This window comes from Mirounga leonina, unplaced genomic scaffold, assembly GCF_011800145.1.
Source record: "Mirounga leonina isolate KUSES-001 unplaced genomic scaffold, KU_Mleo_1.0 Mir_166, whole genome shotgun sequence".
NCBI lineage: Eukaryota > Metazoa > Chordata > Mammalia > Carnivora > Phocidae > Mirounga > Mirounga leonina.
In genome coordinates this window covers 31192333-31220095 of record NW_023270418.1, presented here as the reverse complement: position 1 = coordinate 31220095, position 27763 = coordinate 31192333, and the positions used below count along the sequence as shown (strand labels likewise).

The 27763-nt window shown below is 49.0% G+C and overlaps 1 protein-coding gene across 1 annotated transcript; it reads right to left on the bottom strand.

The window, feature by feature from the left end:
* Nucleotides 1-339: 339 nt before the first annotated feature.
* On the bottom strand, nucleotides 340-27763 carry POLA2 (DNA polymerase alpha 2, accessory subunit). The gene is made up of 18 exons (XM_035013208.1): nucleotides 27304-27763; nucleotides 23465-23589; nucleotides 22669-22748; nucleotides 22196-22253; nucleotides 17909-18015; nucleotides 15151-15344; nucleotides 14465-14553; nucleotides 13062-13217; nucleotides 12361-12423; nucleotides 11600-11642; nucleotides 7881-8005; nucleotides 7326-7364; nucleotides 6203-6276; nucleotides 3158-3266; nucleotides 2807-2913; nucleotides 1899-1958; nucleotides 1525-1651; nucleotides 340-835 (listed from the first exon to the last, which is right to left on the bottom strand). The coding sequence occupies exons 1-18, from the start codon at nucleotides 27380-27382 to the stop codon at nucleotides 683-685; spliced, it is 1788 nt and encodes a 595-aa protein (XP_034869099.1). The 5' UTR covers nucleotides 27383-27763; the 3' UTR covers nucleotides 340-682.

Sequence of the window (27763 nt, the reverse complement as noted above, 5' to 3'; positions counted from 1 at the left end):
CTGTGCAGCTTGGCAGGGTCGGCACCGGGGAATCCGGCTTTGGCAGGGCTCCGTGCAGCCGCCCCCTCCAGATGGGCGAGGTCAGGCTGGGACCAGAGCACGCAGGCGAGTGCTGGGCGGGGAGGGCCAGGCCACAGCCAGCTGCTCGCTCTGCAGCCCGGCTCCGTGGCCCCCGCCCAGCACACCTCCTCAGCACCGAGGCCATGGGGCCTGGGGAGGACCAGGCTTGCGGTTGGACGGAAACCCAGTGTGACAGATGCTAGGCCTTCATAGGCACAGGTCAAGGAGGCAATGTTCTTTGTTCACTGCCAGGAAAAAGAAAGAGCGGAAGAGGAATTAAACTCAGAAGTCACCCTCGGAATTTACTTTTATTTCTCCAAAAGTTGTTCCTGTGTCTGATTCATGTAGAAAAATCACAAAGTCTTCTTGCCTTTTCTGAGGATGCTGCATCCACAGCCAGTTTGCCCGGGACTCTTCGCGTGTCCACGAAGAAACAACAGCTTTCTTCCAGAGCAGCTCGACTCAGGGTCAGGGTCCAGCTGCATGAGGCCTTGCCCGCTGGACCCGTGCCCCGCGGCCTCTCCTCTACCTCTCAACGGCTGGGCTCCCGTCAGAGGGCCACTCTTGGGCTCTCAGACGTCTGCGAGCGCCGCATGACGGGGGACGATAAAGCGCCCAGGCCTCAGATCCGGACCACCTGGACAGCAGTGCACGGACTCCGCCTCCCCTCCCCACCCTCGGCCTGCTGCCTCCTGAGGAAGAGTCGGCCAAAGGTGCCCCCCACCTGCCCTTTGGTGAGGCGCCCGGGATTCACACAGACACAGCCGAGGACATCCTGGGGAGAGGAAAGGGGCCGATGTGAGAAAGCTGGAATCATCTAAGAGTCAGACCCCAGAGAGGGGTTGATAAAATGGAAAGGAAGGCAACTGAACACATCTCAAGTCTAATCTGTTAACTTATCGGAAAACCCTGAATTCCTTTTGAGCCTCTGAAGCGGAATGAAGAAGGGTAACAATCAGCTTCCCAACTTGGGAGACAAACCTGACCTGGTTATCGTTTTCCAACACGGGAACAGTTTTACCTCTTGAGGTTGAACTGGCTCTGATTCGGCAAGAGGGCTATGGGTTGGGTGGATCCCCCGTGAGGGACCCACCCCGGGTGGCAGAGATGAGAATGACCAAGAGCTTCTTTCAATCTCAAGGCTGAGCTCCCCCGGAGGTCATATCCGAATTCGGGAGAGGGGGGCAGGCAAGGGCATGTGCGAAACGTTCCCAGGTCACCCTGACATGGCCCCCACGTGACAACCACTGTTTGAGGGCCTTCCTACCTGCTCCTGGAGCTCCCAGGGAAGCAGGGGGATGGCTTTTACTTAAATGTTTTACTAACATTCGTTTTCTAGTCCTTTACCACCTCTCCCAAAGAAATGAGGCCACTGTCCCCAGATGAGGAATGAGGATCAGTGGTCTAGAAGGGAAAGTCAGATGGGTCCTGGCATTTCTGGGAAAAAGCAGACTTCAAACTTACCTTCACAAAGTATTTCAGCTCTGATGGGATAATGAAGACGTCCGGGGTGACGGGCAGCTGTGCATAGGTGTAGAAATTCTCATAGTCAATGGCCATGTCTTCCTGGGGAGGGTAGAGCGGGTAGTAGCTACAGAGACAGAGAGAAACAGTAAGCAGTGACTGAGCCGGGGTCCCCTCTTCCCACATGGCCTCCGAGCTTTCACAGACTGTGTCTCCTGTTCCTCCCTGTGTTTGGGGGACAGAAGGCAGGCTTGTCATCACAGGGAGTAGTTCCCTGGTAGTGGCCCAAGGAAGGTGCTCGCAATCAAATCTGTCAGAGCACCGGACCCCAAAGCACACTCGTCCTGGTCAGACATTCCCACGAGTGAGCTCACCTTCTCTGGGTCAGGATGTGCTTGAGGATTCGGCTGAGTCTGTCTGAAGTTCCGGAAGCACTGGGGAAGCAAGAGAAGCAAGAGATGGAATGCAGAGCCTTGTTTCTCAGCTCCTGTGTCTCTTTGGGGAGGACCTGAGGATTCGATAAACCGGGGAGAAGCTACATGGCCCACACACAGTGATGAGAGGGTGCCTCTGGGGAAGTCGAAAGACCCCCCGACAAAGAGCTTGGTCTGTTCCCACCTGAGAAGGGGAGCAGGCCACCGGGCTGCGACGGGAAAGAGCAGGCATCCCAGGTGATCAAGGCCACGGCAGGCTGCTGGCTAAAACTTCAGTGTGCAAGAATGGGCAAGGAGTGCACCAGCAAGCAGTGAGTGTGCTGTCAGGCTGACCCCTGCCCCTCAGACCTCAGCCAACAAGCACACACCCATCTCGCCTAACACACGCATTGCTTCACACTCCTCCCAGCGATGGGGGAACTGCTGGACCTGCATCAGCAGGCAGGCTAGGTCTGATTCTCTGATTCTCTCTAGACCGACACCCTGCTGAGTAGCTCGGCAGTTCATCCTCTAGGAGCAGGGACACCCAGTCCTGTTTAGGTCGCGAGTGTGGGAAGTGAAGGAAAGGAGATGAACCTCTAGGATTAAAAACAAAGTGCAAAGACACACGGCCATGGTTCTCTGGGGTCTCCAACACTGTACAGACCAGCGCCAGCAGAAACACATGCATCCGTTGCTCCCGTTGGGAACAGAGAAACTCGAATGGCCAGAGGGTCTGGCACAAGGGGCTGCTCTAAGGACTTCCCAGTTAAGGCTCTGCCAAGCAGCCCCTTGATTTTCTTGGTGGAAGAAAGGTCCAGGGTCCAGAGCGCCAGTGTCCTGCCTGCTGGACCAGAACTGCTTCCCACCTACTGATCTCCTCGGCTCCCATGTGGAACAGCAGATCCGTGGACGTCAGGCCAAAGATCACTCCATTTACGGAGAGACTGCAGGGCTCAGACACGAACTGCACTCGCTACAACGAGAAGGGGCGAGACAAGCATTTGTGCACCAAAGCTAGAACCTTCTTCCCCATGAAAGTGGAGGGGGCTCTCCCAGGGGAGGAGAGACCACTGAAAGGCGGGCCAAACCAATGGACAGTAAATCATAAATACATCTGTCTGTTAAAGAAAGCTGCTTAAGATTCAGGCCCTATCCATGCCCCCAGAAGGCTTCTCCACTCCACCCTCCACTCAGGGGCCAGAGCGGGGATGCGGTACCTTTCTGTCATCTCGAGGCAGATCAGAGTAGCTGAAAGGTGGCTGCGGGTACACGGGCTCGCGGTGCACGTCCCTCACGGATGGGACAAAGACGAGGTGGGAGCCAGAGCTACTTCATCCAAAAACCATCAGAAGAGGGAGAAAAATGAGCGCATTCGAGTTAGAACAGCTGGACGACAGACTGAAAATATCAGGGCTTGAGACAAGAGCCTCCATCCAGAGAGGAATTTCCGAACCGAATTCTATGAGGAGAGGTGCTGTTGCCCATGGGACACTGCGAGCAAAAGACACCTTGTTCTCACTTCCACACATCTACCTCAACGAGGCTCAGGTCACCCGGGATGTGCTTTGTCCTGGCTCCATGTGGTGTTCCACCAGGGAGAGGACGGGACTATTTGGTAGGAAAGGAGGAGCAGAAATTGGGAAATAGAAAAATCTAGAAAGACAAGGTTCTGACCAAAGAACCAGAGACGTGCAGCCAGATACAAAACCAAAGTTCTGACTTCACACTATGCACACAGATGGGGCGTACAGGCATTGGTCTCCCTGACCAGGGGCTCTTGCCCAGGGAGAGACCAGCCATGACCAGACCCTCACACTGCCTTCTCGCGTAGAGGGTCAAACCGCAGCCTCCTACCAGAACACTGGGTCCTACGTACAACAACAGACAGACACACCTTCCGAGGGATGGGGAAGAGCGCACCTGGCCTCTCTCCAAGGCCCTTCCCTCTCGCATAGGGAAGCGATGCCCCAAGTTTTTCTCAGCAGACTGTCTTGCAAGAGTGACAGGACTATTTAATAGCAACAGGAAAAACAGATTTCCTTTGATGGAGGCAGAAGGGGAATCTCTAGGGTACAACATGTAAGCGAAGAAAAACCTTTAACTTGAGGACCCAACTGTTTATCCTCAGCCACACAAAAGAGGAAAGGAAAAAAAAAAATCCCGTTTCCTTGGTTCCCTCAGCTGTGCTCGGCAGAGGGGCCTATTACAAACCACACAGGCGCAGTGTCCCTTTGAGGGCATGTTTAAAACCCCCCACCAGCGCTCGCTGTCAGCTCCCTCTCTTGCTTGAAATCTATGGCCTTCCCAGACGCAGCTGCCTTTCCCATGGGATAAAGGTACTGGTGACTGTTGTCACATCTGGCACTTGTCTGTCATACCTGCTCAGAGCGTGAACTGAGACTTGTGCAACAGAAAACCAGGATCTTGCGACCACTCTGCACATTAGTTACAGTCTCTGTGACACAGATTAAGTACACGATCAGTGCCCGAAGCCAGGGCTGACCCACCCGGGACTACCTGTGCTCCAGACCCCACGGGCTCAGTCTGTGATGGACACAAAGGGCGGAGGTGCCGCTGGCCACGGTTAAAGGGTGGAGCCGCTGTTTCAGCGAAGGTGCTGGAAGGGCAATGGTTAAGGAGGAAACAGCCCTCCTGCTCATGGCTATGAAGTGGCTGTAGGGGGAGGGATCTGAAAGAAAATTCCAACTATGCCGAGCATTGCACAACCTCGTGCATCACGGTGGGAGGGTCCCCGCAGCCGCTCCCTCTGCGGCTCTGCTGCTCTGCTCTGTGGACAGGGCGCTTCCGCGAGTTCTGGCTTTTACTGATAAATCAGCTTTGTGCTCTGCACGTCTGATCTCTCAGGAATAAAAATAAACCACCACCCAGCACGGACCGCTCATATACTGTTTTGGGGAGGGCAGGGCAGCTCCCCCTGCCCCGAGGCGCACACTGGCTGCAAAAGAAAGTGCCTGGCAGCGCTGGGCCCTCACCCCACAGTAACAATGCCCAGTTTGTTCTTTGTTTGTCCCACTGCTGTCACCACCACATGGGGCAAGGAACCAAAAACAGAACCCAATGTCGCACTGAGAGCACCCCGCCTGCTGGGGCACGGCTTTGAGGTCCCTGTCCATCCCCAGGGGACCCAACCCAACAGGGACACCAGCCCTGCTCCTGGCAGTTGGAGAGGGGAGGGGTATCTCTGAGGGGCACTAGGTCCTCCCCAGGTCTAGCCTACGTCACGACAAACGACAGCGTGGGAGGCAAGAGGCACCTGGATTAACTTCATTTGGGGGGTGGGTAGTGGGGAAGGGGCAGACCCAGGCGCAGGCCGAGTCCCCTGACACCCAGGTAAGGTAGGGGGTGCTTCTCCCCAGTCCCTGAGGCCTGCCAGACCAGCCCTGCTGCCGATACAAGAAGGTAGTATTACGACTAATCGACTCTGGGATCAGTTCTCACTGCGAATGGGCGGAAGATTATACATCTTGTTTTAAAAACCACCTTTGTTATAGACTTATTTTTAAAAGCTTAGCTTCAGGAATGTTTATTTCTATGAGCTCAGCCGCAGGCAAGCAAATCCCTAGAGGAGAAGATCCATCACCTATACCAATTCCTTTCAAACCCCGGCCCTGGAGGAAGAGAGGCAGGAAGTGAGGATGTTAGCTTCCTGAATAACTTCCTACTTGTAGTTCAAGACTCTTCCAGGAATAGTGCCTTTTCTCTCAAATTAGAATTGCGCATCTCTCCTCACAGTTCCTGCCCCTTGGTCTATGGCAAGGATCCAAGATCTCCTCTCCGCGCCCCCAAGTTTCTACCACGGCCTGCTTGGCCGTCCGCAGCGTCCCGTGAAACGTGGGGCAGCTCTGACTCTGGGGAAGGACTTGGGCTCACCCCAAAACAATCACTCAAGCTTCGAGATGTTTGGGGCCCCCAGGGATTTCGTTGGGGAACTCATCAAACACTTCTCAGAATCAGCCGGGAAGATTCCCAGGGAATAGGAGTTTATACAAAAGGGAGTGAGAAAAGAGAGGAAGTAAAGTGCAAGCAAGGGAAGAACGAAAGTCTTCGCAGCCTTTTCCTGTCAAGTGTGTTTATCTTTGTATTTCAGAGACGCCTCTTAACCCGGTGTCGGTGCGCTTGGGAGTCAAGAGGTGGATCTGATCTCTGGAGTTCAAAAGGATAAAGGGACACGAGCTACCATTACTTCCTGCCCTGGAGAAACCGGGCAGCGTAAGGTTCTGTCCAACAGTCTGAATTCTGACCTGCGCGTCCCTTCAATAATTGTCCGCAGACACTGCTTGAAAATATCTTCAAATGGACTTGTGAGCAGGCAGTTCTGCAAGAGAAGGAAGGAGACCGATTCAGAGAGCAGACGCTGGCCTTTATTCACTGGCCTAGCATGCTGAACGACCCCGGGGGCCAGCTGTTGAGCGAGGAGCTGGAGGACAGAGTACGATGAAACACACATGTTGGGGCGCCTGGGTGGCTCAGTCGTTAAGTGTCTGCCTTTGGCTCAGGTCATGATCCCAGGGTCCTGGGATCGAGCCCCGCATCGGGCTCCCTGCTCCGTGGGAAGCCTGCTTCTCCCTCTCCCACTCCCCCTGCTTGTGTTCCCTCTGTCAAATAAATAAATAAAAAATCTCGGGGTGCCTGGGTGGCTCAGTTGGTTAAGCGACTGCCTTCGGCTCGGGTCATGATCCTGGAGTCCCAGGATAGAGTCCCGCATCGGGCTCCCTGCTCGGCGGGGAGTCTGCTTCTCCCTCGGATCCTCCCCCTCTCATGCTTTCTGTCTCCCATTCTCTCTCAGATAAATAAATAAAATCTTTAAAAAAAAAAAGAAAGACACATGTTCGTGGTCTCTGTCCTCAAGGAGCAGACTCTGTTTAGGGACAGGAAAGGGGATGGCAGAGGAATTCATCCTCTAGAATGTAAGCTGAGAGTAAAAGCAAGAGCATTCTGCAATCCTTTCTGTGGAAGATACAATATCCTGAGACAAAGGGTAGGAGGCACCGACTCTCGGCCAGAGATGTCCTGAGAAGGGCCTTTTATGTTTTCTGCATCAAAGGACAGCAAGACGTGGGTCCTGGAGTCACAGACAACTGCGCCTGCGTGAGCGGGCTCGTGCCTTAGCACCGAGCCTCACAGGGGGACACCAGACTCACAGACGTGCACTTCCCTCCTCCAGCTTCCAAATGGCCTTGTATTCTGGTGACATGAAGCCTTCAAATATTTACAAAAATGCCCTGCTACAATGTTTTTCTGATTAGCCACAGGGATTAATTTAGGTTTGTTACAAATGCAGCATAAAATCCAAAATATGGAAACGAGCGAGGGCTCAACTTGATGCAGGTATCTGGCACTTTTCCTTCCCGGCCCGTCACTTACCTCTACCTGTTCGTGCTTAGCATCCAGGAAAGGTCCAAACTGCAAATAAGAGAAACAAAGGTATCAGAACCACACGTGTCCATGAGCGCCTTCACACACCCTCTCCTAGCAGTTCTCTGCCCAGGGCTCATCTGTCCCTCTAGGTAGCAGATGGGGTGGGAGTACCCAGCCAATATCACAGGCAAAGGCTGTGACCCTGGATGGAGGGAGGCCGCCAAGGCCCCCTAACCAGGTGTACTGCGTCCTACAACACTGGGCCTTTCTTTAAAAAAACTTTATTTGAGAGAGAGAGGGAGAGAGGGAGAGAGAGAGAGACAGAGAGAGAGAGAGAGCAGAGGGGGAGGGAGAGAGAATCTGAAGCAGACTCCATGCTCAGTGCGGAGCCTGACTCGGGACTCGACCCCATGACCGTGAAACTGTGACCTGAGCTGAAACCGAGTCAGACGCTTAACTGACTGAGCCACCCAGGCGCCCCTGGATCTTTTTCTAAGGTCTCCTCCCCAGTTTTCCCACTGGTGCCTCCCCCAGTGAAGCTGTCCCAGGAGGGCTTCCTACCAGGATGCAGACATCAGGCTGATCGCGGTTGATGACGGCAATCAGATCGAGCAGGGGATCGTAGGTGATGCTGTCGGATGTGGTGTATGGCCCACAGGCCACCAGGACCATGCGTTGCTCAAAATCTAAGACAGAAAGGATCACAAAGTGTTGACGAGAAGATACTGGGATGGTAGGAGGAAGGGCAGTTAGGGAAAAATGCCACAGGATTCAATTAATTAAGAGTCTCCCTAAGTGCAGAGCTCCGGGAATCCAAGATCTCATCCCCATCCTCAAAGAACACTCCATCAGCTGCTGGGGACAGGGAAGAACGTGAATAACGAGGGAGCGACAGGCAGTTTGCTAGCAGCACACTGAGCAATGGGAGAAAGCAGCAATCAGGAAAGGCCTGATCAAGGTGAGATTTGCTCGTGCCTTTCCCCTAGTTACTTTCATTGTGATGAAACACAAACAACATAAAATTTACCATTGTAACCTTTTTTAAGCATACATTTTAGTGGCATTAAATAAATACAGAACTGTGCAATCATCACCGCCATCCATTCCCAGAACTCTTTTCCTCTTGTCAAACCGAAACTCTTGTCCCCATTAAACACGAGCCCCCCCTCCCCCAGGCCCTGGCCACCACCATTCTACTGTCTGTCTTTAGGGTTCTGGCTACTCTAAGTATGTAAGTGGAATCATACACTATTTATCTTTCTGTGACTGGTTTATTTCACTTTGCTTATGCTTGTAAGTAGAATTTCCCGGGAGCAAGGGCAAGACAGGGTCCTGGAGAGTGTGCGGTTTGAGGGAACATGTGTGTTCCAGTGTGACTGGAGAACGTGGTCTGGTGAGGAGTCCAGAAAGACGGGCTGGGTGTGAGGCTTGACCTGGGATTCCTGTGTGAGGGGTAGGGAGGTGTGATGTTTGGCCACCTGTCTTGCACTGCCTTTTTCCTCACAGAATCAGCTTTCCTTTGGGAGAGCCAGCCCTCTCCTCCACAAGGCAGTCCGGGGGGCTATAAATCAGGTGCAGTGTCATCCCCTAGCTAAGAGGCAGGCGTGTGACCAGTTTGAGCCATCCACACTCTCCTCCCTGGTAATGGAACCTCGAGGTGAATCATTTAAGAACAGAAAAAAGGGTGGAGCTCATGTATTCCAGCCAGAGGTAACTGGATGAGATAGTTGGGGAATTCCTGCTAGCTGGACACCTAGAGTTGTGAGGTCCTTATCTGCCTTTGAGTCTGCATTTCTAGCTCCCTGTCCTTGCTGTGAGCTAGCTGGATTTTCCCTAACAAATTCTCTTTTTCTTAAGTTAGTCTGAAGCAGTTTCTGTAGCTTATGCCAAAAAACCCCAAAGATCTCTGACTTATCATGTAGTTGTATTAGTTTCCTGTGGCTGCTATGAAAAATTATCACAACCTCAGTGGCTGAAAACAAACACGTATTTATGATTATGGTTCTGGAATTCAGAAGTCCTAAAATCAAGGTTTTGGCAGGGCTGCATTCCTTCTGGAGGCAGGAGGAGAGATGTCTCCTTGCCTTTTCCAGCTTCTAGAAGCCACCTGCATGTCTTGGCTCATGACCCCTCCTCCATCTTCCCAGCCAGCAGCCTACCATTTCTATCTTTGATGCAGATCCTTCTGCCCTCCCCCTTATAAAGACCCTTGTGATCACACTGGGCCCACCTGGACAATCCAGGATAAGCCCCATGTCAGGATTCTTAACTGAAGGACACCTTCGAAGTTCCTTCTGCCATATAAAATAACCTAGTCCCCCGTCGTAGGGATTAGGCCGTTACTTGTCCACCAGAGTAGGAACACCATGGAGCGAGATCGAGAGTTCAGGGAGAAGAGTCTGTTTCATGCAGTGCTAGGTCAGGGGACAGAGTTCAATCTGGTTCTGAGGAGCCTACAGGAGATGTAAACCCTGGAGGAAAGCAAGTGCCAGGAGAGGAGGGCCCACTTCTCATTTCGTGTCTCCCTGAGTGTCTAGCTCAGTACCTTGGTCAAAAATGTTAATAACTGGGCGCCTGGGTGGCTCAGTTGGTTAAGCGACTGCCTTCGGCTCAGGTCATGATCCCAGGGTCCTGGGATCGAGTCCCGCATCGGGCTCCCTGCTCTGAGGGGAGCCTGCTTCTCGCTCTCCCACTCCCCCTGCTTGTGTTCCCTCTCTCGCTGTGTCTCTCTCTGTCAAATAAATAAATAAAATCTTAAAAAAAAAAAAAAAAGTTAATAACTTATTCCACTCCTTCTGGAGGCTTCCCTGGCACACAGCTCAGGCTCTGGGCATCTCAGCCACATCAATTTCATCCCACCACCTGAAGCGGATCTAATACCACCACGCTCCTCTTGCTGCCAGCAACATGGACCTTCTGATGCAATGTGCAATGTCATAAACTCCTAAATTTCATTCCTCATTCTAGGTCACCGCCCAGAATGACCTCATCACACACCGTTACTGCGCATATGGGGTGCTGACAATACCCTAGAGTCGGCCATCTCACTGCGAGTCCTCAACAGTCTTCTGCTTTGCTTTAAAAAACGCTTTGAATTATTTTGAGGCAGTCTGTTAAAATTTCTTTTTGTCCTTTCCCACCCAGGTTAGTTACCAAATAACTCTAGGCTTCCTTAGAAATTTGTCTAACTTTTTATTTTTTTAAAGATTTTATTTATTTGAGAGAGACAATGCGAGAGAGCACATGAGAGGGGGGAGGGTCAGAGGGAGAAGCAGACTCCCTGCTGAGCAGGGAGCCCGGTGCGGGACTCGATCCCGGGACTCCAGGATCACGACCTGAGCCGAAGGCAGTCGCTTAACCAACTGAGCCACCCAGGCGCCCTGTCTAACTTTTTAAAGAAAGATTTTATTTATTTATTTGAGAGAGAGAAAGCATGAGCGCAGTGGGGAGGGGCAGTGCCAGAGGAAGAGGGAGAAGCAGACTCTCGCTGAATGGGGACCCTAAGATCATGACTCAAGCTGAGGGCAGACACTTAACCGACTGAGCCACCCAGGTGCCCCAGAAATTTGTCTAACTTTTTAATAAGATTTTATTTTGGAATAACTTTAGAAATGTAGGAAAGCTGCAAAGATAATACCAAGTTTTTGTATATATACCCTTCCCCCAGCGTCCCCGAATGCCGGCACCCTGCCTCACTAGGGTGCATTTGTCAAAATGAATCCAGGGGCACCTGGGTGGCTCGGTCAAGTGTCTGACTCTTGATTTCAGCTCAGGTCATGATCTCAGGATTGTGAGATCAAGCTGTATGGGGCGTGCCTTCTGCCCAGCCCCCTCACCCCGTGTACACGCTCTCTATCTAAAATAAATAAATCAGTCTTCAAAAAACAAAACAAAGGAATTAATGCTGGCTTATTATTGTTAACTCCTAACTATTTGGGGTTCACTAGCTTTTCCACTAATGTCCCTTTTCTCTTCCAGGATCCCATCCAGGACACCACAGTGCATTGAAAGAAACTATTCCTATTTTGCCTTTTATAAAGTAACTTCCAGATACAGATGGTATGCCTCATATGTAGCCAGAACCCAGGTGGTCACGCTCAGTGGGCTCAGACCCTGGCCTTCCACCAAGGGCCTGTAAAGCCACCCATCTGCTGTCCTCCCTCGCCTCCACCGGGGTGCTCCCAGGCGGCTTTGGCAGCTTTCTTGTGGCCTGAGGAACCTGGACGACCCTCATCCACCATCCTCACTGTTAGCAAAACAATGCTTGAACCCAAACTTACCTCCATCCTCTTTGGTGGGCTGATAAAATGGAAGTGGCACACCCTTAAAAACAGGAGAAAAACTAAACTGAGTTCTTGGTTAAAACAAAGGTGGGGGTGGAACCTGAACGAGAGTGGGGAACCACAGCTTCGGCAAGTGGGGAGGGAGGGTGGTGGGGGAGGGCTGAGATGCAAAAGGAAGAAAGCAGCCTCAGTCTTGCTCCCTGGAGCTAAAAGCTCACAGAACGGATGGTATCTATATGGCACCAGAGCAGCAAAGAAACCCCGGTAATGGGAGGTCATGGCTAAACTCATAACACCCAGCAAAAGGTGGGAGAACACAGGGGCCTGAAGGACAGTATCCTAGGCAAGGACCTGAGAGCAGGGAATCTGCTACTTTTGCTTGCGTTATTTGCAAATCTGTGGAGGACTAACGCCTAAACCAGGGGTAGGTAAACTAGGGCCTGTGGGCCCGATCCGGCTACTGCCTGCTTTCACGAATCCAGCCACACTCATTGGTTTGCAGGCTGTCAACGGCACTTTTGAGCCACAATGGCCGAGTCATTGTGACAGAGACCGTATGGCCTGTAAAGCCTCAAGTATTTACTGTACGGCCCTTTACAGAAATGGTTTGCAAGGGGGCCCAGAGGCGGCTTCCCATTCTGTAGCTAGAGAATTGAGAAGCAAATAAATAGGTTCTCCTGAGTTTCCAGGACAGACAGAACGGCACATACTGTGTCTGCAGCAAAGCAGGAGGGAAGATGGGGCGACTGCCGTCATACCTCATAGAGTTTGGTGGCAATAAAGCTTCTACCAGTCGTGTTGATTCCTTCCATAACTACAACCTGAAGGACAAGAAGCAGAACGGGAGATGAACAAGGGATCGGCAATAAAACTATTTTGATTAGTTAGAAAGTATTAAGTACTGGGGCACCTGGCCAGGTCAGTGGGGAGAACATGAGATTCTTGATCTTGGGGTCATGAGTTTGAGCCCCATGTCGGGGGTACTTCACTTAAAAAAAACCCAAAAAACAAAAAACATCTATTAAGTGCTAAGTCCATCTATCTCATTTTATAATTACAAACTTGGGGGTATTTTCTAGAAAACAAATTAAGGGGCTTGTGTTAGTAATAATAACTGTGCTCTATACGAATGATCTAATTTTTTGTAACAATCCTATGAGGTAAGAATTATTATTCCCATTTTAGAGATGAAGACACGCTGGCTTCGAGATGATAAGGAACCTGGCCAGAGTGACACTCCCTGCTGGGGTGGAGCTGGAGGCTGAACCGGGCAGCAGGTCCCAGAGCTGAGGTCAGAGCATTCAGGGAAAGCTGGAATCCCCACACCGCTGTCTGCTCTAGAGCCGGTGCTCCCGCCACACCTCGTGCAAGTAGGAGGCAGCCAGCGATGAGATGCTCATCCTGCCGCCGCCCACCACACACGCTATAGGGCAAACAGCATGTGTGCAGCCCGTCTCACCTGTCCGGGAAACAGAGAATATTCTTTGAGCTCAGATAAATTCACTGGAATCTGAGCCCCCGAGGAATGTTCCCGGTCTCCTTCAAGAATCACTGACTTGCTGTTCAGCTTCCCGTTGGTGTCACAGCCAATCTGGCCCAGCAGAGTAACAGGCTCCTACCGAAGGTGTAACATACGAACGACAGTCTTGGGGACAGGAGCTCAAAATCTGGGGTCAACAGAATGAACAGCGAAGCAAATCCCAAGCAGGAAAGATTTTTTTGGCAGGGGCATCATATTGACAAGTATCATCAGTGACTCTCAGGGCATCTGGTCTGCCCACCCACCCAATGCTTGAGCCCCTCTAAGTGGTCATCTAAGCTTGGGCATCTCTAGTGAAGGCAAACTTGGTTCCTGCACCCCAAGGCAGCCCACTGCATCTCTGGATAGTTTCAACCATTAATAGCTCACATCTATTGAGCTTAGTGAATACCAGGCATTGTTCTAAAGGTTTACGTGTATTAACTTGTTTAATCCTCACAATGATGGTGAAGTGGATACTATTATTGGACCCACTTACAAAAGAGAAAAATCAGCAACAGGTTACATAATTTAGTTAAGGTCAAAAAGTGGGTCAAGCCTGGGTTTGAAGTTTGGCTCCAGAGCCAGATCCTTAACCACACACCATATTGTCTCTTAACAGGAAGTTCTTAAATTGAGCTGAAATTTCTCTCCCTGTGGCTTCCTCTGTCCTGTTCCCATTACTGGGGGCAGTCTGAGGAAGTCTAATCTTCCCCCACAAGACTGTGCATCCCTGCCTCCCCTCTACTCCTTCCTCCCAATTCCTCCCAAACTTCCTTATATGACATGGTTTTGCATTCTTCCCCAACTGGTCAATCTTCTCTGAATGCAAACAATGACAGACGTGCCTTAAGGAATCTTCTAGAACACATTTCCCCTTAGATTAAAAAATGTTTCAGAGAGAAAGCACTGGAACATATGCCAGATTAAACCACAATTAAAGATACTACTTGCAACAGTTGATCCATAGGGACAGAGACTATGGGTCACCATTCCTAGAAACCCTGTCCTTGCTGTTGTCCTCATATCCTGATCACTGAACACTTCTATTTGTGGGAAATCTCCAGGGGGCTACGTGCCTCACCACTAAAAAGGAAAAGGCCTCAGTCTTTGCTTATGTGCAAGACCCTAATCCCAGTGCAAAGAAAATGACCATCTCTGGTCACAAAACCAGAAAGCACTTCTCAGTCTTTCTTCAGAAGGATCCATGTTATCAAATTCAACCAAGACAGATGTTCTAACTAGAATGTAGACAAGAAGTAAAAAAGGAAGCAAGGATGCCTTTTTACCATCAGTTTAAAAATACAGTATTAATTAGGAAGGACTATTAGAACAATTCTTACTTGAGCTGGGACCAGAACAGGAGTAAAAGCCTCAATCTTGTAATGTTCCTTGAGTTCACTGCCAAGTTCCTCTATCTTACAGGTCAGAACTGAAAGCCCAGAGGGGAAAAAGTACTGTGTTTAGTAGGACATTTCACTTGTCAAGAGAAGATACAGCGCATCATAAAATATTGAAGTCAGTCATTTTACAGAAGCAGGAGGGTGCCCAGGACCTCTTTCTAAAGCCCTAGCCAATCTCCCAATATTTGGTGGCTGAAATTTGGCCACAGATCATGTGGCACAATCCCTGAGAGTCAGCACGAATGTCCACAACCCAGCCTTCCTTTCATTCTGGCCATCAGTGAGGTTTAGGGGGAGACAAGTGCAATGTGGAAAGTCTTCCATTCTTTATAAGGAAGAAACCATAAATATCTTTCACTGGCTTCCTCTACACAGTTCAAACGGCTGTCACTGGGAAATGGTTATGTGCTTTTTCTTTAGGGAAGCGAAGTGACTTGGCAGAATTGCTGAGAGCATCACCTCATGTCCCTCCACTGCTAGGGGTACCCAGAGGACATCTACCAACTTCTATATTCAAAGGCAACCTCGGAACTTGTTCTACCAGCCTAGCTGAAGCTTTGTTACTTACTCTACACCCTTCCAGGTGGTTTTATATTTTCCAGAATTGCAAAGAGAAAAACAACTACCGTCTCGAATATCTGGAAGCTTCTGAAACATTGATTTGTAGCTCCCGGTGAGTGACTCTGGACCCCCTAAGACCTTCAGGCTGATGTCACCGGCTCCTCCTCTTCCAGACCAAGACACACCCTGTGCTGAGCCGAAGGAGGTAACCACTTCTCCTCGGTTATTTCTTGAGTTGTATTTCTGAGAGGGAGTAGCACTGATTGGAAGCAAAACAGATACACATTACTGTATTCCTATCTAAAGAGAGAGATGAATAAAATGAGGTTACCTTTTGGAAATGGGGACTGGAGAAACGTCAAGCTGGCCTCACAATTATAAATCTAATCAGCTTAATGGGGTTGGACATACCCGGACCTTCAAGGAATTTCAGGAATGAGGGTAAGTTTAGAGATACAGACATATTTTAAAAGGTTTTCTCCTGGCTTACAACTAAACAAAGCAAAACCAAACCAAACTCTGGATTAATTAAAAAGTGGGTTTCAAGTACCACTTTCTTTTCTTTCTTATAACTTTTTAAAAGATTTTTTATTTGTGAGAGAGAGAGAGAACAAGCAGGGGAGGGGCAGAGGCAGAGGCAGACTCTCCAATGAGCAGGGAGCCCGATGTGGGGCTCGATCCCAGGACCCTGAGATCATGACCTGAGCTGAAGGCAGACGCTTAACAACTGAGCCAATCAGACGTCCCTCTTACAATTTTTTTTTTTTTTAAGCACTTATTAGAATACCACTAGAGCCTGGCTGTGGATAAGCCCAAAACCGCTGTCCATCTATAGCACCTCACAACACAGTTCAAGGTAGACACCACAATAAAATGAAGTTAAAAGGAATTCATCAGCTCTCTCCCGTGTGTGTGCACGTGGAGACGTAATGAATTCAGTCAGCTGGTGAACAAACATTCCCATTCTCCGAGGCTCAACTGACAAGTTCTCATATTTCCACGCGCTGCCTGGTAAACAAGAACACGAACATCGCCGAGCTCCTTGGAAGGCAGTGTGGGCCTCTAATCCTCTGGGTGGGAACACAGCTTCCGGAGAGGTCGCTTTCAAACAGTCTGCGCTTCAGGCACCGAAGCTTTGCAGGAACCAGTTTTACGTGGGTAATACTGCAACTTCTTTCCACAGAGGCTACGGAAAATGAGCTCAGTTAATGATCTCGATCTCCGCGCTGCCTCTACCTGAATAATTGAGAAGTTACTTTCATAAATTACAGAACCAGCTTCTGATGTCAGCTTTATTAGCGTGCATTAAAAAATGCCGAGGCAGCGTACCGCCGGCTTCTCTGAACTCCTCCGCGCGCAGCTCCATGGGACAGCGGTTACAGCTGGCCCTTTAGTGCAGTGACGCTTCGGGGGACTGCTTATTTAGAGTGTAGCTGCTGTCATGGTGCGGGCTCAGCTGGTGAGAACCGTCTCTACCCATCAAGTTTCAAAGATGCCCTTGTACGTCTAGAAAGCTCGCTTCTGGGGCGCCTGGGTGGCTCAGTCGTTAAGCGTCTGCCTTCGGCTCGGGTCATGATCCCGGGGTCCTGGGATCGAGCCCCGCATCGGGCTCCCCGCTCCGCGGGAAGCCTGCTTCTCCTTCTCCCACTCCCCCTGCTTGTGTTCCCTCTCTCGCTGTCTCTGTCAAATAAAATCTTTAAAAAAAAAAAAAAGAAAGCTCACTTCCCAAATCAGTTTGAGAACTCCCGAAAGCAGCAGTGGGCTACACTAGAGAAACTGTCCTTCGGAGTCCTGTGGTCGCTCACCTGGAGTGACTGTTGTCACCTCCTTTCTCAAGCGACAGAGCTGGACAATCTTAAGCTCTGCTCCATCTACAAGGGATCCACAGTACAGGCAGTTTGTATTTCCCTAAATGGTTAACGTGACGGGTCCTTAGCCTCATCCTGACCTGGCAGCACCAAGCCTTTCTTCTACTCGGCAGGGCCCTGGCTGGAATTCTCTAATAGGAGACACGCCATTTACGGATTTCAAAAAAATCACATGTGATCTTTGTGGATTTACGTGCAGATGTGGCAGCAGGGATAAAAATGCCAATTAAGTCTGTGTAGATTCACAGTGACACGCAAACTCTGAGAAACTAGTTGTAACCTGAGAGAGGAACAATAAACAGGTTATACAACAGGATGAACACAGATACGTACTATTCTTTTTATAAAATAGATACTGGGGACGCCTGGGTGGCTCAGTTGTTAAGCATCTGCCTTCGGCTCAGGTCATGATCCCAGGGTCCTGGAATCGAGCCCCGCATCAGGCTCCCTGCTCAGCGGGGAGTCTGCTTCTCCCTCTGCCTGCCACTCCCCCTGCCTGTGCTCTCTCTCTGACAAATATGTAAATAAAATCCTAAAAAAAAAAAAAATAGATACTACAGATGAAGAGAAGAAAAAGGAGAAGAAACCCAACAACACCAAAACTAACAGAGGCAGGTGGAAGCCTATTTGTCTCTATTGGCAAGACTCCTGAGACTCGCGGACTTCTGAATAGACAGGTTGTTTTCTGGAGAAGGTATCTGCTCCTGACCTAGGAAATGAGCCCCAGAAAAGTGGGTGGAAAGTGAGTTTCCTTAACTACTGGAAGACACGGTAATTTTCCACACAGGAAGAGAAGGCAAGGAGGGCAGAGAGCAATAGGCTCTCAAGCTAGGCACCACAGAGGTACACACCCACCCGTATTGAGTCTGTCACTCTGGAGGATCAGCCCCCTCACAACCACAGAAAGGGGAGGGCAGGCCTGCTGTCCGGCAGCTGGATTCATTCTGATCCGTACCTTGGAGAGAAACTGGATGGTGAGAGGAGTTGATGGGGGCTCCGAGTAGACACAGTCCTTTTTGTTAGGGGGGTTTCTGGGGTGGTGATAGCTCGCTTCTGAGAACCCTAGGAACAAAACAGAAAACAAGATCCCAGTCACTGTAGACCCAAGTTGCTACCTGACGGTATAGCCCCTTAGGAAGAAAAGCACGGTGCCCAAGTGAAGGGCGCAAGGTAGGGTTGGGCTGGTTCCCTTCTTAAGGCCCCATCTCCAAGCATAATCCCGTAGAGAAATCTTGAGCAGCTATCACCAAATCCATTGGAATCCTGTCCCCATTTTGAAGGCAATTATGAAAAAGTATCAACATTTCCCAGAAATGACTGCCAAGCAGGCAATCTGTCCTATCAAACTGTTCACGTGGTCACTTTCTTTCCCCACCCCTTTGCTTTTGAACAGCTGGGAGTTTTGACCTGTGCAGACACATTTTCCTGAGAAGGGATGGGACCACACTACTACTCATTTTGGCAAAGTCCCCTGCACGTTTTCAAAATTAGAGAAAAGAAGGACTCCAGGCAGATAACATGGTTGAACTTAGTCTATTTAGCAAATGCCTCACCGATGGTCACTTCCGTTCTCTGGCTTTTGCTCATCAGCAAGAATCCAAAGGTATGCCCAGGATGGAGGATGAGACCCACAGCTCAGAGATCTATTGCTCCCCAGAGTCTAGGATAGCTGACTGTGGCAGAGGAGAGATAAAATCTTTGCCGGGACGGCAACCAGGAGGCCAGCTGGTCTGCAGAGGATTCCCTGCCCTTGGGCTCCTCCTGGCTGCGCACCGAAGTTATGCCACCACAGCTGCCTGCTGGTGACAACTGGGGACGAACACAAGAGAACAGATGCAGGAAAGACCATCAAGTAGCAGGGACGGAAATTAGGTTTTAAAAAGACCCTGATGCTACTGCTCTTATACAATAACCATTTTTTAATACTCCTTTCTGGTATTTTCATATTTTTCCAACTTAAAAAATATATAAATTCTAATATTTACAATCTTAGTTTAAATATAAACCTTTATTTGAATATTACATATACTGATTTTTTTCACGCTATATTAACTATGAACATTTTCCAACATCCCCACAACCTTTGTCCTTTTTAGTAGCTGTGATTAAATTGATACATAATAGCTGACATAACTACTTCTCTACTGCTGGATGGATGGGATGCTTGTAATTTTGGGTGATTATAAATAACGCTGACATGCCCATCTTTACGCAGATAACTTCTCCCATAATTTGGATTATTTCCTTAGGAGAGATTCTGACTAGGGATAAATACTGGGCCAAAGGATGGATAAGATTTTATGGTTTTGGTATATTTTCTCAAACGACTCTTGTAATCCACAGGGGCTGTCAAACTCTAGGGCCAAGGTTGTGTGGGGGTATTTCAAGACAAAGACAGTCCGTCTCCCAGGACATGGCAAGAGGATGGCACATTGGGAGACAGGGCAGTTTCATGGCCCTTGTCCTCAGCCCTTGCAGCGAAACCCAATGGTGTCAACAGACCAACTCGTTACGCTTCTCAGGGATGCGCTCACTCTAACCACGCTCATGAGATTTGCTATTAACGCTGCATGCCTGTTCATTTGCAGTGAGAAATACAGTGACTGAGGATACCATATTCTCATATCCTGGGGTAAGCACATTCTCATACCACACAGAAACCCAAATTATAGGCCAGGTTGCCAGTTTATTAATTTACTAGAAATATAACGTTGGAGGCATGGGAACTTCAAATCGGCAGGCTAACACATCCCCTCCGTGTCAGGCAGGACACGTGGAAAGCCAAATTATCACCAGGGGATTTATGGCGAGCGTGGAGGCAAAAGAGTAGCTGGCAACGTCACCAGGCAAATATTTAATAATGATCAGGCAAGGCCACAGGTACACCTGCCTCGGAGACCCCACAAGGGCATGGCAACCTCGCCATGGCACTGTTTGTGAGGGAAAGGCCAACGTTCGGCCCCATGACTACTTTGTCGGGAGGCCACTGATGTATGGCCTAACGATGATCCAGCAGTTTCCACGTGATAGGTACTGTTCTAAGTATTTTACATTTCTCTAGGCCAGACCCACGTGGCGTCTCCTCTGAGCTTCAGACACGTATTTCATCTTGTTTGCTCATTTTAGTCCGACTCACTTAAGTCTGATTCTCTGGTCACCAACTGTGATTCATAACTGGGCCTCCTAAATACCTTCGTGGCAGGAATGGGAGTCCTCAGGATGGTATTTCCGTCATGGGAAGGGCATATACTTCCATAGGAAATCAAGTAAATTTGCATCTGACCTATGCATCAGTCTACTGAGAGCTGGATTACCACGAGTCAGTCCCCAAGAACATGATCGACTCTGGATATACAGACAAATCACAAATTCTGGACCTGTGAGGTTGTCAATCAGATCAACATGAGGCGGCCCCACTAGGTTCCGCAATCCTGGTTGATGCTGCTTAGGGAGCCAAGCAACCGTTCTTATTCAGAAGGTCTGCCCTTCAACAATGATTAATGTATCAGGCTCTGGGAAAACAGCAGCGAACACAGCAATGTTTCTGCCCTCAAGGAGCTTCTGTTCTCATAAGGAGGCAGACTGAAGCAAACAAGGAAATATATAACCTGTCTCATGGTAGTAAGTTCCACAGGGAAAAGAAAAGCAAGAGAAGAAAAGGAGGGAAAGAGGAGGGGTTTGCTCTTGTAGGCAGGTTTCTTCCCTCAGACAGGGGACAGAGGAGGTGGACACATGTCTGGTGTGTTTGAAGAGCAAGACCACCAGAGTGTGGAGGAGTGGGAATTGGACAAGGGAGCAGGGCAAACTCAGACAGACCTTCACACATCTTCTGAATGTTACCGGGGAAGATGGGAGAGCCAGTGGAGGGCTGTGAGCAGAAAAACCTGGCCTGACTCGCATTTGAAAGGAGCATGGCGCACTGTGGCTGCTATGTGAATTGCTCAGAGGCGGACAAAGCAGAAAGAAGCCAGGACAGGAAGCTGTCCCGCTCAATCAGGGGATGACAGTGCTGGGGACCTGGTGGTGAGCGGACAAGGTGAGAGGGCCGGGATTCCAGAAGGAGGGCTGACAGGACTGGTGGATGAGTTGGATGTGGAGCGTAAGAGAGAAGGCAGACTCAGGGAGGTCTCCAAGGTTCCTGGCCTGAGCGAACCCCAAAATGGAAGAACTTTTTAGTAAGATATGGGCTCTAGGACAGGAGCATCTCTAGGGGGAAAATCAAACGTTGATTTTACATCTCTTCAGTTTTAAGCTAGGGAAAACTGCAGTATGTCCACATAATATGTTATGTGCGCCTGTCTTGTGTCAGCAACTTCACAGGCTGTGTCTTTAGCTTTCCTGCTCTCCACAGGCACCCCGAAACGACTTACTTCTTTCTCACAATGTAACTCGACTTGGAAAAATTAAGGCTTACTCCATGTTTATGAACGTCTACAGATTAGAGCTTCTTGAGGGCAGAGCCCAGCCATGCCTGTTTCTTTCACCATCGCTCACCCAGCTAGTACAGTATACAGTGTCCGGCCCATAGAAGCTGCTCAGTAAATGAACGGAAGCATTGGGACTTCAGAGATAAGGAAACTGCAGTTCAGAGGGATAAAACAACTCACCTAAGGTCACCTAGGTCTGCTGACTCAGGCTGAGGGCAATACTATCCCACTACCCTATCCTACCCCTCATGCTGGGATCCAACACTGGAACTGGATCATTCAATTCTAGGACCTCCACCTACGCAACACTTTGCAACTTTTACGAAGAGTAATTATGTAGAAACCATATTTATGAACATTTTATGATGTTTATGCTAACTGAAAAAAGCAGAATAGGCATATGGTTACAAGGACTACCATTACATAAACACAGCTATGCCTGTGACAGGAAAGGAAGATATGTAAGTGGAAACAGTAGGAACCGTATGGGTGGCTACTTTTTTTTTTTTTTAAATATTGTACTTTTTTTCTTTCTTTTTTCTTTTAAAGATTTTATTTATTTATTCGACAGAGAGAGAGAGAGACAGCGAGAAAGGGAATACAAGCAGGGGGAGTGGGAGAGGGAGAAGCAGGCTTCCTGCCGAGCAGAGAGCCCGATGTGGGGCTCAATCCCAGGACCCTGGGATCATGACCTGAGCCGAAGGCAGATTCTTAACAACTGAGCCACCCAGGCGCCCCTGGGTGGCTACTTTTTTAGAATTAAAAAAAAAAAAAAAATGATATTCATAGAAAGCAATCTCCAAACATAAACTCACCTTAGAGGGTGTGGTGTAAGAGTTCAAGAGGCTCTCTTCTTCTTCCTCCACTTCAATTCTAAAAACAGTGCTCAAGAAAAACAGACTTCCAACCAAAATCTAAGGCAAGGGTTGATTAAATAAGAAACCTGAATAGTACGTACTTTTTTTTTTAAGTTTTTTTTTTTTTTTTTAAGATTTTATTTGTTTGACAGAGAGAGAGAACATGGGAGAGGGAACACAAGTAGGCGGAGAGGGAGAAGCAGGCTTCCCGCTGAGCAGGTAGCCCGATGTGGGGCTCAATCCCAGGGAGCCCGATGTGGGGCTCGATCCCAGGACCCTGGGATCATGACCTGAGCCGAAGGCAGACGCTTAACGACTGAGCCACCCAGGCACCCCTGAATAGTAGGTACTTTTATTATTTGTTTTTAAATTACACAAATTACCAAATACAGCCCCTGGCTTTACATAAAGACCCCAGCAGGAAAGGATACAGCTCTTGGATGGAAACAATGTCTCTAGCTCCCGCGTGCCCACCATCCCTGGGCACTCTGGACAGTTTTTTGCTCAGACACTGAGGAATAAAAGATAATGAAGATATTATTCCATAGTCAAGTAACAGAGGAGGTGTTTTCCACAGGCAAGAGGTAATAACAGGCATTCAAAATATAATCTAATATATAAAATTCCTCCAAGTAAGAATTAAGTTAAGATGATGCATGACAGGCTAAAAACGAAGAGTTATCCTGTGACTGTCTGCAACCACTTAAATCTAACACCCCCACCAATGATTTGTTGAAGCCCTACCACTCGACATACACAGTTTTAGGTGATTTAGACCCACTCTCATTTAATTCTTACAATAACCATAAAAAAAAACAGGGGTTATTAGAACCACTAACATAAGAGGAAACGGAGGCTCAGGGACAGACGTTACGTAGCCTGCCCAAGTGCACACTGGGACCAGAGTCCAGATCTGTTTCTTTTTTTTTTTTTTAAAAGATTTTATTTATTTGACAGAGAGACACAGCGAGAGAGGGAACACAAGCAGAGGGAGTGGGAGAGGGAGAAGCAGGCTTCCTGCCGAGCAGGGAGCCCGATGTGGGGCTCGATCCCAGGCCCCTGGGATCATGACCTGAGCCGAAGGCAGACGCTTAACGATTGAGCCACCCAGGCGCCCGCCAGATCTGTTTCTAAAGCCCATACTCTTCTCACAATACATCACAACGCCTCCCCTCAAGAGCAGAAATGGGGAATTTCATTATTAGTTTCCTTACATTTTATTCTTACCTCATGCTCAAAAGAGTTTAGGGTCTCTGAGGTGAGGCAAACTTTCCCTGTTCTGGTGCAGAAGGCTATAAGCTCAGCTACCATTCCCTCCTCATCCTGTCCATACAGAATGCAGAGCTCCACCACTGCAGGAAGGAAAAGTGAACAGGTAAGAACACAGTTCATTTCTGGCAGCTTTCCCCATGAAAGGTGAAATCAATCTTGGATTTCTTCAGTCAATATTTCTTCAGCACCCAGTAGTGCCAGGCACGGTTCCAGGCATGAAAATATAGCAGTGAACAACACAGAGAAGAATCCTTGTCTCCATGAAGCTTACTACTGGAGACAGAAAACAGGGAAGTCAAATCTGTGGTATGTTAGATGATTAAATGTGCTGTGTAGAAAAATAAAGCTGGGGGCGCCTGGGTGGCTCAGTCCGGTAAGCATCTGCTTTCAGCTCAGGTCCTGATCCCAGCATCCTGAGATGAGCCCCAGGTCGGGGTCCCTGCTCTGTGGGGAGTCTACTTCTCCCGCTCCCTGCTTTTTTTTTTTTTTTTTTTTAAAGATTTTATTTATTTATTTGAGAGACAGAGAGCACGAGACGGGGGAGAGTCAGAAGGAGAAGCAGACTCCCTGCCGAGCAGGGAGCCCAATGTGGGCTCGATCCCGGGACTCTGGGATCATGACCCGAGGCTAAGGCAGACGGTTAACCGACTGAGCCACTCAGGCATCCCTCCCTCCCCCTGCTCTCTCTCTCCCTCTCAAATAAATAAAATCTTTAAAAAAATAAATAAATAAGATTTAAAAAAAAAGAAAAATAAAGCTGGGGAAGGGATCAGGGGGTTGGGAGCAGGGGTTGGTAATTTTCAATACAATGATTAGGGAAGGCTTCACTGAAAAGGTGGAAGACTGGGAAATGAGTAGTGCAGTTTTTAGGGAAAGAGCTTTTAAGCAAAGATCCTGAGGCAGAAACAAGATCAGCAAAGCTACTATGGCTAGAACACAGTGAGGAAGGAGGCAGAAGAGGAGTTCAAGGGTAAAGGGAGTGCAGACTCTTGGCCACTATAATTGCCCTGGTTAGTACTCTGAGCAACTTAGAAAATCACTACAGGGGGGCACCGGCGTGGCTCAGTCGTTAAGCGTCTGCCTTCAGCTCAAGTCATGATCCCAGGATCTTGGGATCCAGCCCCGCATCGGGCTCCCTCCTCAGCAGGAAGCCTGCTTCTCCCTCTCCCACTCCCCCTGCTGTGTTCCCTCTCTCACTGTCTCTCTCTCTGTCAAATAAATAAATAAATAAAATCTTAAAAAAAAAAAAAAAAAGAAAATCACTAGAGGGGGGCACCTGACAGAACACTAACATGATGCAGCTTCCACTGAACAGGATCACTCTGGATGCTGTGTTAAGTTTAGAACGAATGGTCCCCCATGGGCAGAATCAGGGGGACCAATTAAGAGAACCATGGCAAAGTGCAGGTGAGAGATGATGGTCGCTTGGATCAAGGTGGTGGCAGTGGAGGTGGGAAGAAGTGGTTGGACTTCAGATAGGAAGCATCCTGAGGGTAAAGCTAGTGGGATTTGCTGATGGTGAAGAAAAAAAGGAGTCAAGGATGATGCTGTTTTCAGCCTGAGCACCTAGAAGGGTGGGAAAGACACCAGGAGGAAGTACTGAGGAGCGGGAGGACATATGGGAGCTTAGTTTTTAGACATACAGAGTTTGAGGTGCCAATTACAAATCCAACTAGCAGTTGGACAGATGAGTTTGCAGTTTAGCAAGTAGTCCAGGCTAAAATATACACCTGGGAATCATCAGCAACACATGGGATGAAAAGCCGAGAGACCAGGTGAGAGTCCCTAAGGAAGTGTGTGTATTTGGGACTCAGGATGAGCCTGAGAAGTGGTGACAAGTAAGATAAGAACAATTAGGCGTGGTGTCTGAGAAGGTAGGAGAAAAACGTGTTTCAAAGAAGATATGACAAGTGGTGTCAAATGCTAATTCCGGATGAGGACTGAAAATTCACCACGAGTTTAGCTAGGTTAAGGTCACTGGTGACTTTGAGAGAAGCAATTTCAGTGAAGCAATGGGGATGAAAAAGCTTACTGACATGGGCTTAAGGAGGAAAAATTTGAAGACAGCAAATATAGACAACTCTTTTGAAGAGGTTTGCTGTAATTGGGGAGGAGAGAACTGAAACCGGGGACTGGGTTCAATAGAGTATTTTAAAAGCGGAGCAAGAACCACACTTCTATGCTATTAGGAGAAAAACTCTTATAGTGAGAAAAATAGAAAATATGTAAGAGGTTAGAATTACTGGAGTGATGTTCTTTTTTTTTTTTTTTAAGATTTTATTTATTTATTTTGACAGAGAGAGAGAGACAGCGAGAGAGGGAACACAAGCAGGGGGAGTGAGAGAGGGAGAAGCAGGCTTCCTGCTGAGCAGGGAGCCCGATGTGGGGCTCGATCCCAGGACCCTGAGCCGAAGGCAGACACCTAACGACTGAGCCGCCCAGGCGCCCCTGGAGTGATGTTCTTAAGAAGGTTCGAGAAGGAATGGGATTTAGGACTCAAGTGGAGGGTTTGGATTTTGCTAGGAATAGGGAGAATTTATTCATTGTAATAGGAGGGCAGGAGAGGTAGGAATGAAGAAGTAATGGTGGAAGTTTTCTAATTGTTTCTACTTTCTTGGTGAGACAAGAAGTTCATCAGCTTTGAGTGGGACAGAAGGACGTCAAAGGAGAAGGTGGCAAAGTTAAAGGCCCACTGAGGTTAGTGATTATGAATTCAAAGCCTAGAAGTCCAACACCCCTGCCAAACTAGTTCTGTGGGATGGAAGAACTGGCATTTTGGAAAAGAATGCACTGGGTGGAAGAACTTGGGAGTATTTTGGTATCTCACTGTAAGTGAATGTTTGCATTCTGGTTTTATACATTAAAAAAGAAGTTCCAAGTGTTGATGAATGGTTAAGGCAGGTGCACGTTCATCCTGATTCTTTTTTTTTTTTTTAAAGATTTTATTTATTTATTTGACAGAGAAAGACACAGCGAGAGAGGGAACACAAACGGGGAGTGGGAGAGGGAGAAGCAGACTCCTGCCGAGCAGGGAGCCCGATGCGGGACTCGATCCAGGGACTCCAGGATCATGACCTGAGCCGAAGACAGTCGCCCAACCAACTGAGCCACCCAGGCGCCCACGTTCATCCTGATTCTAAAACTGAAAACTCTATGTCTCCCAAGACACTGCTTCAAACACCTCCTGCCCCAGAGCCTGACCAGTAAGAGGGAGCACCGGACTTGAGGAGAGGAGACAGGGGCTCACAGACTAGCAGTCTCCTTGTCTGTTTCTCCCTCTGTAAACAGCTGACAAGCTAAAATTCCATTTTGGGAATCCACCTCAAGGGTTCATATTTGCACAGACCACCAACAGCTTTGATGAGAAATGATGGATCAGCAGAAGTTTAAAGTGCAGGCTGGAAAAGGAGGAACCAGGAATAAAAAGTTCTATTTCAAAACCCCCACATCTCTTGTTCTGTTGTGGGGGCTTAAAGAATTTCCCAATTCATGCCACCGGGCCTAGTCTGAACCTGGCCCGTCCCAATTCCACCTTTCTGAAACTGCGTTGATTTAAAGTCGGGCTTCATATCCTTATTCTTGAGCTGGGATCCAAGCAGTACACTGCAAACATTTCAAAGTCCCTACATCCCAAATCTCGAAATTTGGTTTAATTCGTCGTCTCCCAACCACCAAGAGGTCTGATCTAGGGAAGGGGAAACTTGGAAGCGTTCCCTTTTGGGTTCTAGGGGGCTGGGAACACGGAGCGGGAGGTGGGCCTCGGCTGGGGTCCGGGGCGGGGGCGAGGGACTCACATTTCTCGGTCAGAGCCTCCTCGCAATCTACGTCGAAGATCTGCAACTCTTCCAGCAGGCGCTGGGCGGACACACTCATGGTGACCCAGGGGGAGGCCGGGGGCCCGGCCCACCGAGCTCGGACCTGAATTCAAGGACCTCACGGCGTGGAGACTGATGGGCAGGACGAGGTTCCTCGGGTCCTTTCCCCCTCACGGAGACCGAGACGGAAGAAGACCAAATGGCCCAAGCCCTTTGGCGGTCAGGAGGCCCCCGGCGTCAGTCACGGAGAAACACTTCTTTCTAATGTGGGAGGAGCCCCCAAACGCCCGAAGGAAGTAAGCGGAAATCTCGTTAACTCCCTCTTCTGCAGAGAACGCCCTGCTTCCTAAAAGCTACCGCGGAGCATCTCAAGGACTGGAACAGAACAGAGCAACCAGGAAAAACCCGCCAAATAGTTTGCACGGCACGCGCATGCGCG